Here is a 17,898-nt window from a genome sequence, read left to right on the forward strand (position 1 = left end):
GTCTGAATTAATGTTGTTAATACAAACTGAAGCTTCTGGATTGGTATACAGTAGTTTGATCCATGCACAAATGTTCGGGCCAAACCCAAATTTCTCCTAAGTAGTGAACAGGTAGTTCCATTCAACCATGTCAAATGCTTTTTTCTGCATCCAACGATAAAATAACTCTGGGGTGTTTGACTTTGTGGGTAAATACATTACATTAAACTAGCGTCGAAGATTGGGAGGCAAGTGTCTGCGTTTAATAAATCCAGTTTGGTCTTGTGATATTACCGAAGGCAGAACTTTCTCCATCCTTCTAGCTAGGACTGTGGATAGTACCTTAACATTATTATTCAGAAGTGAAATTGGTCTGTATGATGCAGATTGTAATAAGTCCTTATTTTGTTTAGGAAAGACGGTAATTAATGCTTGGAAAAAAGTTTGAGGTAAAATTTTATTTTCTCTAGCTTCTATAAATGTTGGTAATAAAAGGGGAGCTAGCGGATTTTAGAATTTCTTATACAATTTGGCAGGGTAGCCATCAGGGCCTGCTGCTTTCCTACTCTAAAGTGCCTTTATAGCATCTAGTAATTCTGATAGCTCCAGAGGTTTATCAAATTCCTCTACAGGAAGAATATCTATTTGTGGTATATGTAATGCATCTAGAAATGCATTAGATTGTGTCTTGTCTTCTTTAAACTCAGTAGAATAGAAGGATTTATAGTAGTCTCTAAATGTGTGCTTTATATTTTTATGGTCAATGATTTTGTCTCCTTTTGTGTTGGTGACTGCTGGGATTGCATTGCGAACTTCCTGCTTGTGGATTTGTTGAGCTAAGATCTTATTAGCTTTCTCTCCATTTTCATAGTAATGATAGCTTAATTTAAAAATGAGTTGTTCAGTTTCTTTAGTTGTTAAGAGGTTAAGATTTAAATGCAGAGCCTATCTTTTCCTATGAAGTGCCTCACTTGGGCACCTGGCATGTTCTTGATCTATTCTAGTAATTTCACCGATTTACCTCGGATACCTTCTTGGTTTTCAATGTAGTTCTGTGGGAAAGATATGAGATAATCTGTCCTCTTAAGAAGACCTTCAGGGTTTCTCAGATTATTCTTGCGGAAACCTCTGAGGATGTATTTGTCTCTAAAAAGAATATTGATTTGTTTGGATATAAATTTTGTACAGTTCTCACATGCTATTAAAAGTGGATTAAGATGCCATCTGCGAGTGCTAAGCAGCGATTAAAATATTTAATCGTGATTAATCGCATGATCTACATCTCCAGATCACTTGCATCAAAATCAGAGTCTGACAAATCAAGTATCCGATTCAGTGATAATATGAAAAGAAAAAAAGCCATCCACTGATTATTTTGCTTTGAGCATCCACTTTGTATCTCTCCACATGTTGAGGTGAAATCAACAAAGCTAACTTTCCTTCTAGCAAAAGAGTATTAAAAAGCACTAACAAGAAGATCACTGATCTCTATCGATCGCTAGCGCTAGTGAGACTGTGTCTTTCAAAATAATAACAAAAACAGCATTAATGTGCAATAAAATGTCGGCGTTAATGCATTAATGCGATAATTACGCATTAACTTGCTCAGCATTGTTTAATAAATGTTTTGGGGTAGCCATTTGATGTGAACAGAAGGAAGCGATAGCGTCTTTCATTGTTCATTTTGTCCTCATAACATTCCTTGAAATAAACTTGTAATCCAAACACTTGACTCATATTCTTCCTTTGTGGATTTCTAGTTACAAATAAAAAACCTATACACACGTATAATTAAATATAATGTATGTGTGCACACACACGTTTATAGATAGATATTCTTTCACCTCAGTCCCTGCAGCAAAAATACATAAACCTCTTTCTTTCTTTGATTTTCTCTATCCAGGCACACAAATATTCAAGCCTCATGGAAATAAAGCTGTAAAAAAATTGACAGTTGATATGTGGTGATATTCATGTCTTGTATGAGATCTTCTTAAATAATATTAAAGCACAAATTATGAGCTTTGTGTAAATGCTAAGCTACCAATACTTACGCTGCCCTCCTCATCTTCTTCCCCTTCCAGTACAACACAGTGGTACATTGTGCCAGTTTCTGTGGCAATTACCAAGATGTTTGGGACACAGGGTAGACACAGCACCGCACATGCATCATATCCATAATTATCTTCAGCCGCTGGATGCATAGGCAAAGGGCCAAGTAACTTCCCAAAATTGTTCCCACTGTAGAAATGGAGGAAAAAAAAAAAGAAACACGCCACAACTAATATATCAACTTTAAAACGATAAAAAACACACTGTAAAATCCTTTTAATCTTTCCGATATTCTTGTCATAAAAAAATTACAGACAAAATGGTAACTAACTGAACCCTTTTATCTCTCTTTATGAATCAACTATGATTTGCTTTGAAGTATAAGTAATAATCAAAAAGCTTTTGTCCAAACTGAAAGGGTGCTCTACAGTGCTTGGTATTTGGCTAGAGATTAACTCCAAAGTACTATAAAACATGCTTTTAGCATTTGTGGTTTACATTGTATGCATCTTATTTCAGGACTATGTTGACATGGAAGCTAAAAACTGTAAAATCAACTACCATGTAATAGTTCAGTATACTTATGGAGGTTAATTATTGCCTAGTCAAAATGCCCAAGGACCATTTCATTTCAAATTCCACTATCAAGAGATAGGCTGCCGAACTGCAATATGGCAGATGTCTCTCTAACATTATTCAAGGTCTGGCCAGCCTTTGACACTGGTGACAGAAGAAAATGTTGCCATCACGGAGCAAATCATATTGGAGTAGTGGAGACTTAACAGTGTGCAAGACAGCACAAACTACATTGATTAGTTACAAGTTAGCACAATCAATTCTAACTGAACAATAAAACACGCCATGGTCTGGGCCTAGAACGATGACTCCTGAAATGACATTTCTACACATCTGGTTATAAGAAGCATGATATAAAACACTGGGAATTAAGTTTTGAAACCTCATTGTTACAAACTGTCCAAACAATCAATGAAACAAGGGAAGCACTGCAATTCCAACACCAAAGAAACTCAAGATGCTAGCCAGTGTCTGCAAGACCACGTGAACAATATTTTAGATTGGATAAACTTTATTTATGAAGATGTGTGTGTAGTCCATATTAATGGCATACCTCAGATGGCTTACTTAACCAGTCAACATTATGCCGATTTTCTTGAGACAGTCAGTCAATGCATTGTCTTCTTCACAACACCACTACCACCCATTGTGCACAGGTTGCAATGTCTACTCTGAGAAACTGTGGATTACAAAAGATGCCACACCCACCCTATTCTCCAGACCCGGCTCCGTGTGACTAACCTCCATGGGATGCATGATGTCAACAATGAAAACAGCTACAGACGAATGGATGCAAAAGCAAGATAAGAAGACTTTAGTCTGCAACAGAGATATTTCAAGCACAGACTGTGCAAGTTATTAGGAGTCAATGGTACACTATAGCTAAATAACAAAACTCTAAACTCCAAGGCTGCTGTCAATTTCCACCTCCAACCCACTATGTGACACAGAAAAGGACATTTCATCTGTCTGTGCTCCAACTTTAAACAAATATATGCCATTTGCTTCAATGATGAGAGGCAGGAACCTGAACCTGTCGGGCTGCATTATGTGCTTCACAGGAACTAACAGTAGAAAGGATGTCAGTTCACAGTAGGGAACACTTGTATACATATTTAAAACCATACTTACCAAACAACCTAACCTGCATATCTTTGGGATGTGAAATGAAAGCACAGAACACAGTGAAAACTTTCAAACTCTATGCAGTGCACATACAGTTATCTGAAGCAGGACTCTATCTGTGAGAATGTAGCACTAAAATACTGCATCATCATGCTACCCCTTTAAATGTGGTAGTGCTACAAAATGACTCACAAATTAAGAACTATACAATAAACCTCTTAAAGAATATCAATATCGCACATGTAACTTTCATTTTAAAGACAGTACAAAAAGCTTATACAGTATTTATGAAATGCATATATAATGCAGTGTGGTCCAGCAATGTACAGGAATTCCATCAGGGTTGGGCTCCAGTCCCCAATGACCTGAAATTGACTAAAGTAAGTCTGAAAATAGATTAAACGGAGTTATACATTTTGTTCCATCACAACTAATTGCACCTCTAAATATGTACGGTTTTCTCTAAATTCTCTAAACTGACTACTCACTACCAGAGTTGTTCTGTTTTTCTCTCATGTCTCATATGAAGTGAAGGGGAATGCAGTTTATAACTTACCTACGACCCAAACTGACATAGCTAAGGAAAGTTTCTCCATTTTCATAAAGAACATACAATGGGTATACTAATGCATTCTCTTTAGTGCGCAATCCTTGGCTCTGTTTGGAGGCTTGTACCATGGGTCCAAAATCAAAAGCAACTGCAATTTCTCCCAGAGAGGCCACATATGATCGCCTGCCAAAGAACAGAGATATTATTTAAAATAGCTTTCCTTAAAAGTCATTTTTGTCTTCATTGTGTTAAAAAGGAAAGATAAATATTTGTTAAAAAAAATCCTATACTTTCATCGATTTACTTACCCCTGCCTTTGAACTGTGTTGTCCTCCTCCTGCTGCGACAATGATAAAAGTTTAGTTGGAATTTGTGGCTCCTTCAGGTTGTAACACCTGTACAAAACAACAGTGGTATAAAATAACTTTTAAACTGAGGTCATCTTCTATGTGTAATTTAGATAGAAGGTCTGAAATATTCATTTTTCTTAACAAATAAAGACTTCATGTGCAAAAATGCCCAAAAAATGCAAACTACTTGTGTGTTTCAACATTTATGGGGACAACCTGTGTATTAAGGTTGCATGGAGGCACAGAATCAATACTGGTAGGTGTGCATAAGTTTAATGTTAAAATCATTCATTGTTCTATTTGCGTACTGTTGAATTTATATACTCCATTTACATCTCACATTCCAAAAACATACTATATACTGTATGTTAATATAACAGACAACTTTAGCTGGCTAAACTGGAATAGCCAAATGTGGGCACAGGAGTGTGTGGCACGGCTATAGGTTTTTTTTTTTAGCATATGTATTTAACCCTCATCCTACCAACTGGGGTCTTTGGGGACCCCAAATATATTTGTCATATCTCACAGGAGCTTTTTTTTATCACTCCAATTTTTTTATGACTTTGTCAACCAGTTTGTTCCTAATAAAGTCACATCAAAGCACCCAATCCTACCTATGCAATTTTAATAAATATAACTATTTATTCAATCACTGTTTCTGACTGGTCCTAAGTTAGACTTTCACACATTATCAAGGTGTGTAGGGACACTCCGTTAGTCATATGGAAGCATAAGACAGACACAGCAGCAACTAGAGATTTCCACAGGTCCTCTGTTGACAACGTGAGATACTGCGGTTCCTAAGGAAAGAGAAGTTCCAAGTCTGAAATACAATGCATAGCTTCATAATGAAAAGTTATATACAGTAACTATAAAGTGTAATGTTTATGTTCTGTTATAAAAGTTAATAATGTAAAGTAGTTTGCCTTGTAGTCAGAGCATGATGAAGATGGGGTGTGAGTGTGGAAAAAAAGAAATTGTAATATGTTTTGAGGCTGCAGTGGGGTAAGGTTGGAAGGAGAGATATTTATGGGGAAGGAGGTTTCTCAGAGCTTCAAGGTGCACCTTTCTGAGATATATGGACAATGTTCATAGCACATCTCCCAAAGTACTTCATTCCAGGCACAAACGTGTGTGGATGAGCAGCTTGGTTTCAGAAGCAAATACAGTTTTAGATAATACATTCCAGCCAAGCCTGACAAATATGGAATAAAAGTCTGGTGAAACTGTGATGCAGTGACCAGCTACCCTCTCAAGAGTGAAATATACCTTGTCAGACAGCCTGGAGGGAACGAGACGTGAATCAAGGGCCTGTGTAGTGAAACAGCTTGTGGGACCTTGGTGAAAAAGTAGCAGAAATGTCACAGCTGCCTATTTTTTCACTTCTGTTCCCTTAGCTGAAGAGAGGTTAGGAGCACGCGCTGATACAGCACACTGACACACCCACCACACAACAAAGCAACTCAGGATCCAGATTAGGACCCGAGTGCAGCCATGCAATGAGTGACACCTCAGCATCATATTAGTTCAGATGGAGTGGAACAGTGGGAATTTTTTTTTTTAATGGCGGCTGTAGTGCCAATTCTGCCACCAACCCCCAAGTTTTTCTCTGCAGGATGGAGGGCCTACATGCAGGGAAGCGTTACTGGAAAATGGACTGACATATATGAGGGCTCTATAAAGTCAAACAAACCACATATCCCAGAGGAGATGAAGCCTAAGGCCAGGTTTATACTTCACAAGACGAGATGCATGCTCTAGCGGAAGCTCCTGCTATGCAGGTGTTTTACTGTTTATACTTGCATGCGTACTTTACGTAACTCTGGCAGCGTGAGATATTAATACGGTGAGAACAGGTTTGGCTTCACTGTGTTGTGAATTGCCTAGAACACCCGTTAAATTCCGATGACACCTTACCGCAAAATCTCTGAAAAAGGATGTTTAATGATTAAATCCATCAATCCAGGGATGTGTCCATTCCAGCAAGCACTGGGCACGAGGCAGAAACAATCCCTAGATGGGGCATCAGCTCATCGCAAAGTGAATACAAGCACTCACATACACTAGCATCATTTTACCGTCATCAAATTTGCATATCTTTGGAAGGAAACCGGAGCACACTGAGGAAAACCAGCAGGAAAACATTTAAACTCCAGGCAGGAAATACCAGCGAGACAGCAGCACTACCGCTCCGCCACCGTGTCACCCCCATGTGTGTAATTATTAACAGTATTCATTATTTAAACAAAATTAACAATTTATCTGTAAAATGCAACATACATACTTTAATGCATTTCATCATGAAAGTGATATCAAGTATAAATCTAAGGATTCTAAAATGTGCAGAGAGCTGGAATTTCATAGATTTAATGTGTTCTGTGCGGTGATCTATTGCTGTTTGTCGCTGCTGTCAGGTCAGAAGGAAGCACCAGAAAAAAAAAAAAAAAAAAAGACGGCACAGAAGACAGTATGTGTCATTACAATCGGGAATATGCAACGCTTAAATATAAAAGCACCACGAATGCGTCTGTATGTCGGCATTTTGCTTCACCACATCGAACCATTCATCAAACATTGAAGCGCACACATCGATCCCGTAGGATCCTCAAAGTGGCTTTCTGTGACACGTAGACAGTAAACAGAGACTCCGAGTCACATTCCGAGTTATATCACACTGTGCCTCCGACTTTTTGCCAGTACTGCAACTCGAGCACGTGTCACGTTCATTTCTGAGGACCTGCTCAGGGATGAGTAAAATGAACGCTGGGAACTCATAGCAGCCATGATGCGTACGTGAATGTGTACCGAGTGTGACGTATAAACGAGTCCTAACAGTTACAGGGACGTCAACAGTTCACATTCTTGATTTTATGGGCCAATTACTCTTGTGTCTGTCCATGCACCATGACATGAAGGTTGATGGTGAAAAGCAAAAACCAGAGATCGTACTACACTATAATGCTACCTAAAAGTGGCGTGGATAATCTGGATCATCTGGCCAAAATGTTCACATGCAGAAGAAAAAAACAAACAGATGGCCAATGGTACTATTCATGAACATGGTGGATGTTGCGGCCACTGCTGCCTTCATCTGGGCGGGGAACTTCCCAGACTGGAACTCATCAGAACATTGAAGACATTGCTGGATCTTCCTGAGGCAGCTGGGGAATGCCATGGTCATGCCACACATGAAAAAGGAGAGCTGAAACTCCAACAATTAAAGCAATTAAAGCAGTATTGACCCTTATGGGAGTGAGTAAAACACCTCCTCCTGCAGATGTGACTGTCCAACGCTCGAGTGGAAAATCTTTTTAGAAAAGGTGTCACCTTTGCTCCTGGGACACTGAAAGGAAGGCACCAACTGTTTCCAGTGCTAAAAATAATTTATCAGACTATGTACTGATTAGCTGCCCCTGAATGTGGTTAAAATTTCCAGAGTAAGCCAAAAGAAACCCCAAGAAAAACACCTCAATGTTCACTCCTATAAATGTAAACTTGCTAGGTGGCAAGCAAAAGTGGAACCAATGACACGACACATACAAATTGACCAAGAAAATGAAGGAAATGCACTGCGGAGCCCTTGTTTTTTGTTTTTTTTTTTTAAAAAAACAATGACAATTCTCTTATTAAATTGGGTTTTTCAAGTGGCACTTTAACACTGAATTTTTAATAGTCCTTTACAAAAACGAACAAATTAGTGCATACCTCAGAGTATTGTCAGACGTCAGTAGAACTAAATGGAGCTCTTCTGTCTCGCTGGGATACCAGGACGCTTGTCTTAACTTCAAACACTGAGAACTTGTGAAGAATCTCTCTGCCACTGGAATTGTCCTTGACAGGTAAAGAAAGATATCAATGTTTTTTTTTAATTTTACAAAGAAGCAATTAAATTATATAAAAGTAAAAAAAATGCTTAAAACACCTAAAGCAACAGCTCCAATTTTTTAAGTCAGTAATTATCTGCACAATATCAAATTTGAAGACCCTTCTACTACTATGCATCAATTGAATCACTGTCTGCAATCAAATGGAAGCCTACAAAATCACCCTCACTTCTCTAACAATATAACCAGATCAGTTACCCAAGAAAGAACTCATTTATTGCATATTTAAATATGTTTAAACTTTTTAAAAGGATAACTTTGGTATTTTTCAAGTTGAAGTCTCTTCTTCACATGCATGTATTAATTTGGCACATAAAATTGTGATCTAAAGTGAAGCTTTCTTTTTATAAATTTTACAAAATACCTAGATTTTTCTTGTGCAGGCATAATAGTGTTTGCATTTGAATGTTAATTAATAATTAAGCAGTATTTTTCAGTTACCGGAGAGAAATTGTCACATAAATCAATGTGCACATGGTAAGTTAAATTGTGTAGTCCATGAGGATACCATCCTAAAATCTCCAAGATTTTAAAATACCCCTATTTGTTGTTACACTGGGCGAAAGTCCCTTTGTCCATCACACATTAAAATTCAAGCTCTGCATTGTATGTTGGTATTTATGACTGCCAGTACTAGCTTACTTAAAATTATAGTTGGATAATTACTTGTTGGATATACCAGTATTTTAAAGCTGTTCTTATTGTTAATGTTTACTGTATATATTTTACATTACAGAAAAAAGTAAAATATTACAGAAAAAGCTTAAATTACTATTCACTTGAATAACGGAAGTACTTTTAATAAAAAGCAGTTGAATGCGATTTCTGTTTTTACCTTGGTATCAAAATAGTATTGAGCATCTTGAAATTTCATTGATATTGGTAATAAATATAGAAATTCTGGTATCGTGACATCCCTATTGTTATGAAATCAGCTGATACGAGTACACATCTGCTGTGAAACCACCATCAAAATGTGTGGTAGTGTCACCAGCAGCACGTGTACTTAAATCATATTGTTTTACAGACAGTGCCGGGGTACGAACTGAATCACATATGGACAGAAAGGCTTGACGGTACACGAGAACTCAAATCACTTAATAATTTTTCCAAATCAGTCCTCCTTATACAACCAAGCTCTTTATTAAACCTGTGATTCCAGCTGCAGCCTTGGTATATTCTCAGATGCACGTCAGCGTCAAGCAAATAATACATACAATTCCTTGTCCAATGTTCATTTATTGTCAGGCCTGCCATGAGTGTGCCACCTTCCAGCTGTGCACTCTTTACCTGTTCGCTTTTTACCACATAGATACTGGTACAAGTATAATAATTATAAGTATAATTCTCCAAACTTAGAGAAAAATTGTAATGCTACTCCCAGTGAATGTATATACACAACTTTAACTGAAATCATGAACCATAAAACCACCGGATGGAGCGATTACGACAGGTGCTGCTTTTCACCTATTGCTGTCTGGGTTATTATATTTTACGTAACCTACAGATTGACAGTGTGGTGTGTGTTGGACAAATGTGCACAGAACAGTTCCATTGTTCTTTGCATACATGACAATAAATAACAGAACTGATTTCAAACATGTTTTTGTAAGAAAAAAAAAGTAGTTTAAAGTTAGGGTCATCTGCTTGTCAAGAACCAAGTTCACACTGCCAATCAGCTTCATTAAACATGTTCTGCGGGTGTTGTGTACACACAAAAATAAAAAAAAAATGATGAGGAAATGAAAAGGGCAGATTTTGTGTTAGAGATAAACCACAATGAAACAGACTGAAACACTGCAAACCAACTGTAGAATTTCATAGCACATGCCAAGGTGCTTTTGCTGAGGATAATTCTTGCAAGTTATTTACTCAAGCCAAATTTGGGATCCTAAGGTGAACTGTCATGTGGTTAAGGCGGCAATGCATTGTATCAGTGGATTCTTCCAACCTCTCACATATTTCTGTATGCTGCGACTATAATAAATGGAGAAATGAAAGGCTGTTTTAGATTTATCTAGGATCTTCATTAAGCCTAGAGAAAGATTGAGTGATTGTATGACATTTTTTTCAATGATTATAGTTGCCTACAAAAAAGAGACAGCAATTCACTGTTGCATAACAACTTTCAATAATGTCAACTATAACAGTGGCAAGAAAGTTTTTGCCGAGGTAAACACTGTTCTGCTGGAGCAAACCACAACCCAGGGACTGAAAGACTGCTGGGGAAATAGATAACCAGCAAGGTAAAGCTTACAGCTGGTCTCCTTTCAAAATGGTTGAATCTCACAAAAATGTGTTGCTTTTTTTCCTTCCTAAAACAACATGTATATGCTTGTTTTGTAATATGTGTGCAATCTTAAGATGACATATTTGGTAAGTTTAAGACTTCTGTTGTTATGGCTGGACCCCTGATCCTTAACTTCCACTTTAAAATGCAAACGTGGGCTAGGTATTTTTTTTCCTAATTTAAAAAACAAAAAAAGAGCTTCACATTAGAACACAATTCCACGTGAAGAATTTATATATACCATGATTGTGAATAAAACAACTTTGACTTGAAAAATAAACTCATTCTTTAAAGGTCCAGACATTTCCAATTCGTATTTTTTGAAAAGTGTTATTGTCTTTTAATATAATTTTTGAACCTTTGGGATAAAAATGTGACAATAATTTGAAAGCACCCAACAGTGTTGACAACTGACAGACATTTCCCATCATAACAGAAAAGCTGCCACACCTAAAATCGATGTCTTTGTTAATAAATGATTACCCGTTTTCTTATAAATAGGTTCAACATCTTTATACCTACACCAATATAAATGAAGTCAGAAAAACAGAGATCTATAAAGCCACCCATTAAAAGTGAACAGCAGCTATAACTTATGATAGAGATTCCTCTGCAGTGACATGACACATACACAAATGGGCTATGTAATTGGAAACGGCAGATTCTATAAGACTTGTCGTGTAATCTTAACTCCTTCAAGGCACTTCAATCCAGCAATGTTGTGAAGTGTGATGTGCTCTTTGACTCGAAGACGTGTGGTATGAGGGCAGCTGTAGCAAACTATTTTGGAAACGAATATCAGCAGCTCTCAAACTATATCAATCACCTGTAGTCCACCAGGTTTTTAAGTAAAACACAAGATGAAAGTCACTCTATCAATGCAAAGTAACTTTTTAATTGCTCAGTTATGCAAGTGTGTTAAAAACTTACTTAGGTATTTATTTACAATAATCACACTGTGGCTGCACTACTAAATAACTCAGATTCGCAAGAAGATTCTAAAACTACTAGCATAATATACATCAGAGTTTCTTATGGACAGTAACTAGTGTTTAATTAACCTTGCCATTTGTTGACACTTGGAGAAGATTTACAATGAGCCATAAAGATTAACAAACAAATCCACAGATTTGTTCGCTGCATTTCAAAATTACCCCTTAATGATTACTTCCTAACCTGGAATGGTGGATGAAACAACCATTATGTAAGCAACAGGAAAGCTAAGAAAATTTAAATGTCTTCTAGCAATTTACGAAAACTTCTAAAGCCAATGGGCAGCTGGGAGTACAGATCAATGAGATAAGCTTGCAATACCATACTTATTTTCCTTTATTAGCCAAATCATTGCCTTTAAGCTTGAAAATGCACAAAACTTAAATCTTTACTTAAATTAATAACTCCATACCTGCAGTTGATTTTCTCACGGCCTCCTTCAAACTGAGACCTCTTGCCCCAGCGTTGAGGAAGTTCTAGAACGCTCACTCCTTTTTCTCCAATTAAAGCCACATGGTACTGAGTGGGGCTTAGCAGCACTTCTTGGACATCAAATAATGGTGGATTGATGCACAAAATGGTCTGTGTGAAAGAGAAAAGGAAAATACAAATTTATATTACACAAGCACAGAAATCCAGCAATTATTTTGCATTGAGTCTACCTTTCCTTAGTGGTGACCAATAGTTATTTAAAATTCAGGGTTTGAATTTCACGTAACAACAATTTGGGGGTTAGAACTTTATTGGCTTAGGAGTATTTTACCATGATATATATTTGTCATGTACTACCTATCATTTCTTAACATTTGGACATATGAAATGCATTGATTGATATTTTCTCACCAGTGACTGAAAACAACAACTGCTTAAAATCAATACTACAAAATAAAACTTCAAATATTATGATACTGTCACATGAATGCCAAGATAATACAAGACATTATCATTTGCACAAACTCATTTGTAACAACACACTTTTCATATCAGGTTTGTCAGAAAAATCACTTTAAGAAGTTTGTAGTTGTACAATTTATATTTGCATTAGTATATGTTGGAGACATTAGCTGAAAATCACCACTAATGAAAAGCGGTATTTAATGGACAAAACAAAAATAATTCAAATCTCAAATGTCAAACACCTGATGTTTTCATATTCAAAAACTTTCCTTCCTTTTTACATTAGTCACAACATTAAGGCTACCTTTGTGAAATCAAAGTTGTCAATTTGAGAGTATTTTTTTTAGAATTCCTATAAAACAGCTTTTGTTCTGTAGTTTTGAAGCTACCTCACAGAAGTGATGAGACTTTTCTACTGCTAAGACCTGCGTATTAATCCAGAATTAATTATTGAATTGGGCCGACTATAATTCAGAAATTATTCATATTTCTTGTATTTGCTATTCTACCATTCAAATGTGTGTCATACGTGCTTTACTCACATTTTAGTTGTTATGCAAATATACAGTACATTGCTCTGGTTTGCAAATTGTTTTTAAGAATTCAGAATGACATTTCAATAGCCCCAGTAATTGCAAGGTACTGAGATCATGCATTTCTGTTAACAAATAGTATGTCATACAACTGCAGAGATTTTTCACAAAACACTATGAACTTAAGCAAAAACCAATGTCTGCACAATTTGGAAATTTTGAAAACACTAACTAAATAAAGTTTGTTTTGCAATGATGTGTAGACAGACGCATGGATATGTGCAAAACTGGTGTCACATCCAAGGTTGAATCCTGTTGTGCACCAAGAGCAGCTGGAAAAGGTAATGACTCCTGGAAACCATGAATGTAATTAACTGGTTAAAAAATGGATGGTTGGACAGATAACTGTAGAAATGTTCACAAATCCAAACATAATCTTGCTAGATGCTCAACTAAGAGTCGACTGGTCACATTATCATGCTCTAAAAGCATGCATTTTTATTTTATTTTTATTTCGAAAATGTATTTTCATTTCTCAGCTGGAGTGGGGCCACATTGCTCTTGTGTGGTTGAAGGCAGGGAACAAAAGAGAATGTATGAGCTTCAGTACCATGGGAAAGGAATGGCCAAAATGGAATAATCTTCACAAACAAATGCAGCATCCCATGCAGCAAGTTTAGATGGGACCAATTTGAGTAAGACCTGGGCCACCTACAGATGGGCTAATTCTCATTTTCCCAATAGGGGGCCCATGGGGGTCAAAAAGCAAACCATATGCACATCATATAGAGAAAATCTAGGCAAACCCATAAGAGCAGAATTGAGTCTGAGCCCAATGTATTTCATATAGGGACAATTTGGGCAAAACCCAAAAAAGTGAGTAGAACATAGTCCATATGGGTTTCAAATAGGAAAAATACCACCAAGAGCGGAAAGTGCTCTACGCCTATGCAAGAACCTTGCTACTGTATCTTACAGAAGAAAAAAAAAAAAACAGTAATCGGTATTTTTTAATGGTACTCGATACCAAATGAGTACAGTTTGAGTACTGAAGTATCAATTACTGTTGTATCAATAAGCCCATCTGTACTCAGTACTTCAGGATTATTTTGTATACACCAATTGGAGCATGTTCAGAGGAGCAGCCACATACAATGATTTTCACATTGTTGTAAACAAATACAATGATTCTGTTCTTGGTGCTATAGAAAGATCATGGATGATGTCACAGTCATCAAAACATTCACAACTCAGGCAGTCATGGATGGTCCAGAGAAGGTTGGGAATCAGGGATGCTGCCTTCAGATGAGGGGACAAAGTAGCCTTTAGGCTGACAAAAACTGACCTCTCCCTAGCTATCAAGCAGGCTAAGCTGGAGTACAGAGGAGAAATTAAGGGAGAATTTTGTTACTTCAGAGACACAAGACGCATATGGCAGGAGATTCAGGCCATAACAAACTATAAAATAACACCACAGGTTGAGGACATCAATGCCTCCCTTCCTATCAGGCTGAAGGGAGTTCTATGGCAGGTTTGAGGTACCGAATTATACACCAGGGAAGAAAACCACCCCCCGATGGTGAGAAAGCACTTAGACTGTGTACAGCGGACACGAGGAGGACACTGACCAGCATCAATCCACATAAAGCTGTGGAACCTGATAAAACACCTGGTTGGGTGTTAAAAGACTGTGCTGCAGAGTTAGCACGTGTTTTTACAGACATCTTTAACATCACTCTCCAGCAGTCTGCCATACCTACATAGTTTAAGACTGCCACCATCATTCCTGTGCACAAGAAAACAACTGTTACCTACTTTGATGACTACTGGCCTGTGGCACTGACCTCTGTCATAATGAAATGCTTTGAACGATTAGTCATGGATCACATTAAAGCTAGCCTCCTTCCTTCACTGGACGCCTCACAGTTTGTGTATCGTGCCAATCAGTCCAGAGATGATGCAATCACACTTGTCTCATACATCATACTATCCCACCTGGAGTAAACTAACAGCTATGCCAAGATTTTGTCTATTGCCTTCAGTTCAGCCTTCAATACAATCATCCCACGGCAGCTAATATTGAAACATTCTATGCTTCAACTGAACACCTCACTTGGAAAATGAATCTTGGATGACTTCTCAGAAAGACAACAGACAGTATGCACTGGCAATAAGACATTGTGCACCATCAAACTGTGTATGGGGGCCCCTCGGGGCTGTGGGCTCAGTCCATTGCTCTTTACTCTGCTAACACATGACTGTACTGCCATATCCAGCACAAATCAAGTCATTAAACTCGCTGATGAAACAACAACAACATTTATTTATATAGCACATTTTCATGCAAATAATGTAGCTCAAAGTGCTTTACATGATGAAGAGAAAAAAGGAAAAAGAAAGAATTAAAATAAGAGAACACTAATTAACATAGAATAAAAGTAAGGTCCGATAGCCAGGGAGGACAGAAAAAACAAACAAAACTCTAGATGGCTGGCGAAAAAATAAAATCTGCAGGGGTTCCAGGCCACGAGACTGCCCAGCCCCTTCTCGGCATTCTACCTAACATAAATGACCTCAATCAGTCCTCATTGAATTCAGGGTTCTCATGGAAGGACTTGACGACGACGGTCATGTGGACTTCTGGCCTTTAATCCATCAATGTAGGGACATCATGGTGCTTTGATTATGTGGTGGTGGCGCAGATCGCCACCCCAGAAAACCGGAAAAAGAACAGAAGACAGAGTAGGGCTTAGTACGGATTTTGGAGCCACCATGAATAGTAATGATAATTACTTGAATATACAGAGCATCAGGATTAAACTAAAATGAAGTTATGAGAAAGCCATGTTAAAATAATGTGTTTTTAGCAGTTTTTTTTAAAGTGCTCCACCATATCAGCCTGGCGAATTCCTATTGGCAGGCTATTCCAGATTTTAGGTGCATAACCGCAAAAGGCCACCTCACCACTTCTTTTAAGTTTAGCTCTTGGAATTCTAAGCAGAAATTCATTTGAAGATCTGAAGTTACGATTTAGAATGTAAGGTGTAAGACATTCCGAAATATAAAATGGAGTGAGATTATTTAAGGCTTTGTAAACCATAAGCAGTATTTTAAAGTCAATTCTGAATGACACCCGTAGCCAGTATAGTGACATCAAAACTGGAGAAATGTGCTTGGATTTTCTTTTCCTAGTTAGGATTCTAGCAGCTGCATTCTGCACTAGTTGCAAATGATTTATATCTTTTTTGGGTGGTCCCGAGAGGAGTGTGTTACAGTAATCTAGTCGACTGAAAACAAAAGCGTAAACTAATTTCTCAGCATCTTTCAATGATATAAGAGGTCTAACTTTTGTTATATTTCTTAAATGAAAAATGATGTCCTAGTGATCGCAATAACATGTGATTTAAAATTCAGGTCAGATTCAACAGTTACCCCTAAATTCTTTACCTCCATCTTGACATTTAATCCTAATGCATCAAGTTTATTTCTAATAACTGCATTATATCCATTATTGCCAATCACTAAAATTTTAGTTTTCTCTTTATTTAGCTTGAGCAAATTACTACTCATCCATTCAGAAACACAAGTAAGACATTGTGTTAGTGAAACAACAGAGTCAGGGTCATCAGGTGCTTTTGATAAATACAGCTGCGTGTCATCAGCATAGTTGTGGTAGCTCACATTATGCCCCGAGATAATCTGACCTAACGGAAGCACGTAGACTGAAAAGAGCAGCAGACCCAGGATAGAGGCTTGTGGAACACCATATAGGATATCATGTGTCTTTGAAGTAGAATTACCACAACTAACAAAAAATTTTCTACCTGGGATTCAAACCAATTTAAGACACTGCCAGAGAGGCCCACCCATTGACTAAGGCGATTTCTAAGAATATTGTGATCAATGGTATCAAATGCGGCACTCGGATCTAAGAGGATGAGAACAGATAAATGGCCTCTGTCTGCATTTACCCGCAAGTCATTTACTACTTTAATGAGTGTAGTTTCCGTAGTGTGATTTGTTCTGAAACCCAACTGAAACTTATCAAGAATAGCATGTTTATTGAGGCGGTCATTAAGCTGCATAATGACTGCCTTCTCTAGAATTTTACTTAAGAAAAGCAGGTTAGAAATGGGCCTAAAATTTTCAAAAGCAGAGGAGTCAAGATTATCTTTCTTGAGTAGGGGTTTAACTACAGCAGTCTTAAGATAGTCTGGGAAGACCCCCATATCTAATGACGAGTTTACTATGTCAAGAATACTAGCAATTGGCATGCCCGATACTTCTTTGAAAAAACTTGTTGGTATTGGGTCGAGGATGCAGGTGGAGGGACTCGGTTGAGAAATTATTTTATATAAATCAGGTAAATCTATCCTGGTGAAAGAATTTCATTTGTTTATAACTGAGTACTGGGGCTTAAGAGGATCAGTGTTGGAGAGATATACTATATTATTTCTAATATCATTAATTTTTTGATTGAAAAATACAGCAATAGCCTCACAAGTTTCACTGGAAGTATTCTGGAGGCATTCCATTGAGTTACCTGGGTTTAGCAGATGATCAATCGTAGAGAATAAGATTCTGGGATTACTAGCATTGTTATTTACAATTCTAGAGAAATAACAGTGCCTCTCAAGATGGACTATGTTATTGTATTCTGTTATTT

At 37.4% G+C, this 17,898-nt stretch overlaps 1 protein-coding gene across 1 annotated transcript in view; it reads right to left on the reverse strand.

Annotated features, from left to right (window-relative positions):
* Positions 1 to 17,898, reverse strand: part of nup88 (nucleoporin 88) — a 44,255-nt gene that overhangs the window by 23,457 nt on the left and 2,900 nt on the right. Inside the window, exons 2-6 of the mRNA XM_039756597.1 lie at positions 12,215 to 12,384; positions 8,341 to 8,466; positions 4,591 to 4,677; positions 4,289 to 4,465; positions 2,034 to 2,220 (exon numbers count right to left, since the gene is read on the reverse strand). Coding sequence (XP_039612531.1) covers positions 2,034 to 2,220; positions 4,289 to 4,465; positions 4,591 to 4,677; positions 8,341 to 8,466; positions 12,215 to 12,384 — 747 coding nt within the window. The remainder of the gene's footprint in view (positions 1 to 2,033; positions 2,221 to 4,288; positions 4,466 to 4,590; positions 4,678 to 8,340; positions 8,467 to 12,214; positions 12,385 to 17,898) is intronic.

The sequence above is a fragment of the Polypterus senegalus genome, chromosome 6 (assembly GCF_016835505.1).
Source record: "Polypterus senegalus isolate Bchr_013 chromosome 6, ASM1683550v1, whole genome shotgun sequence".
Taxonomy (NCBI): domain Eukaryota; kingdom Metazoa; phylum Chordata; class Cladistia; order Polypteriformes; family Polypteridae; genus Polypterus; species Polypterus senegalus.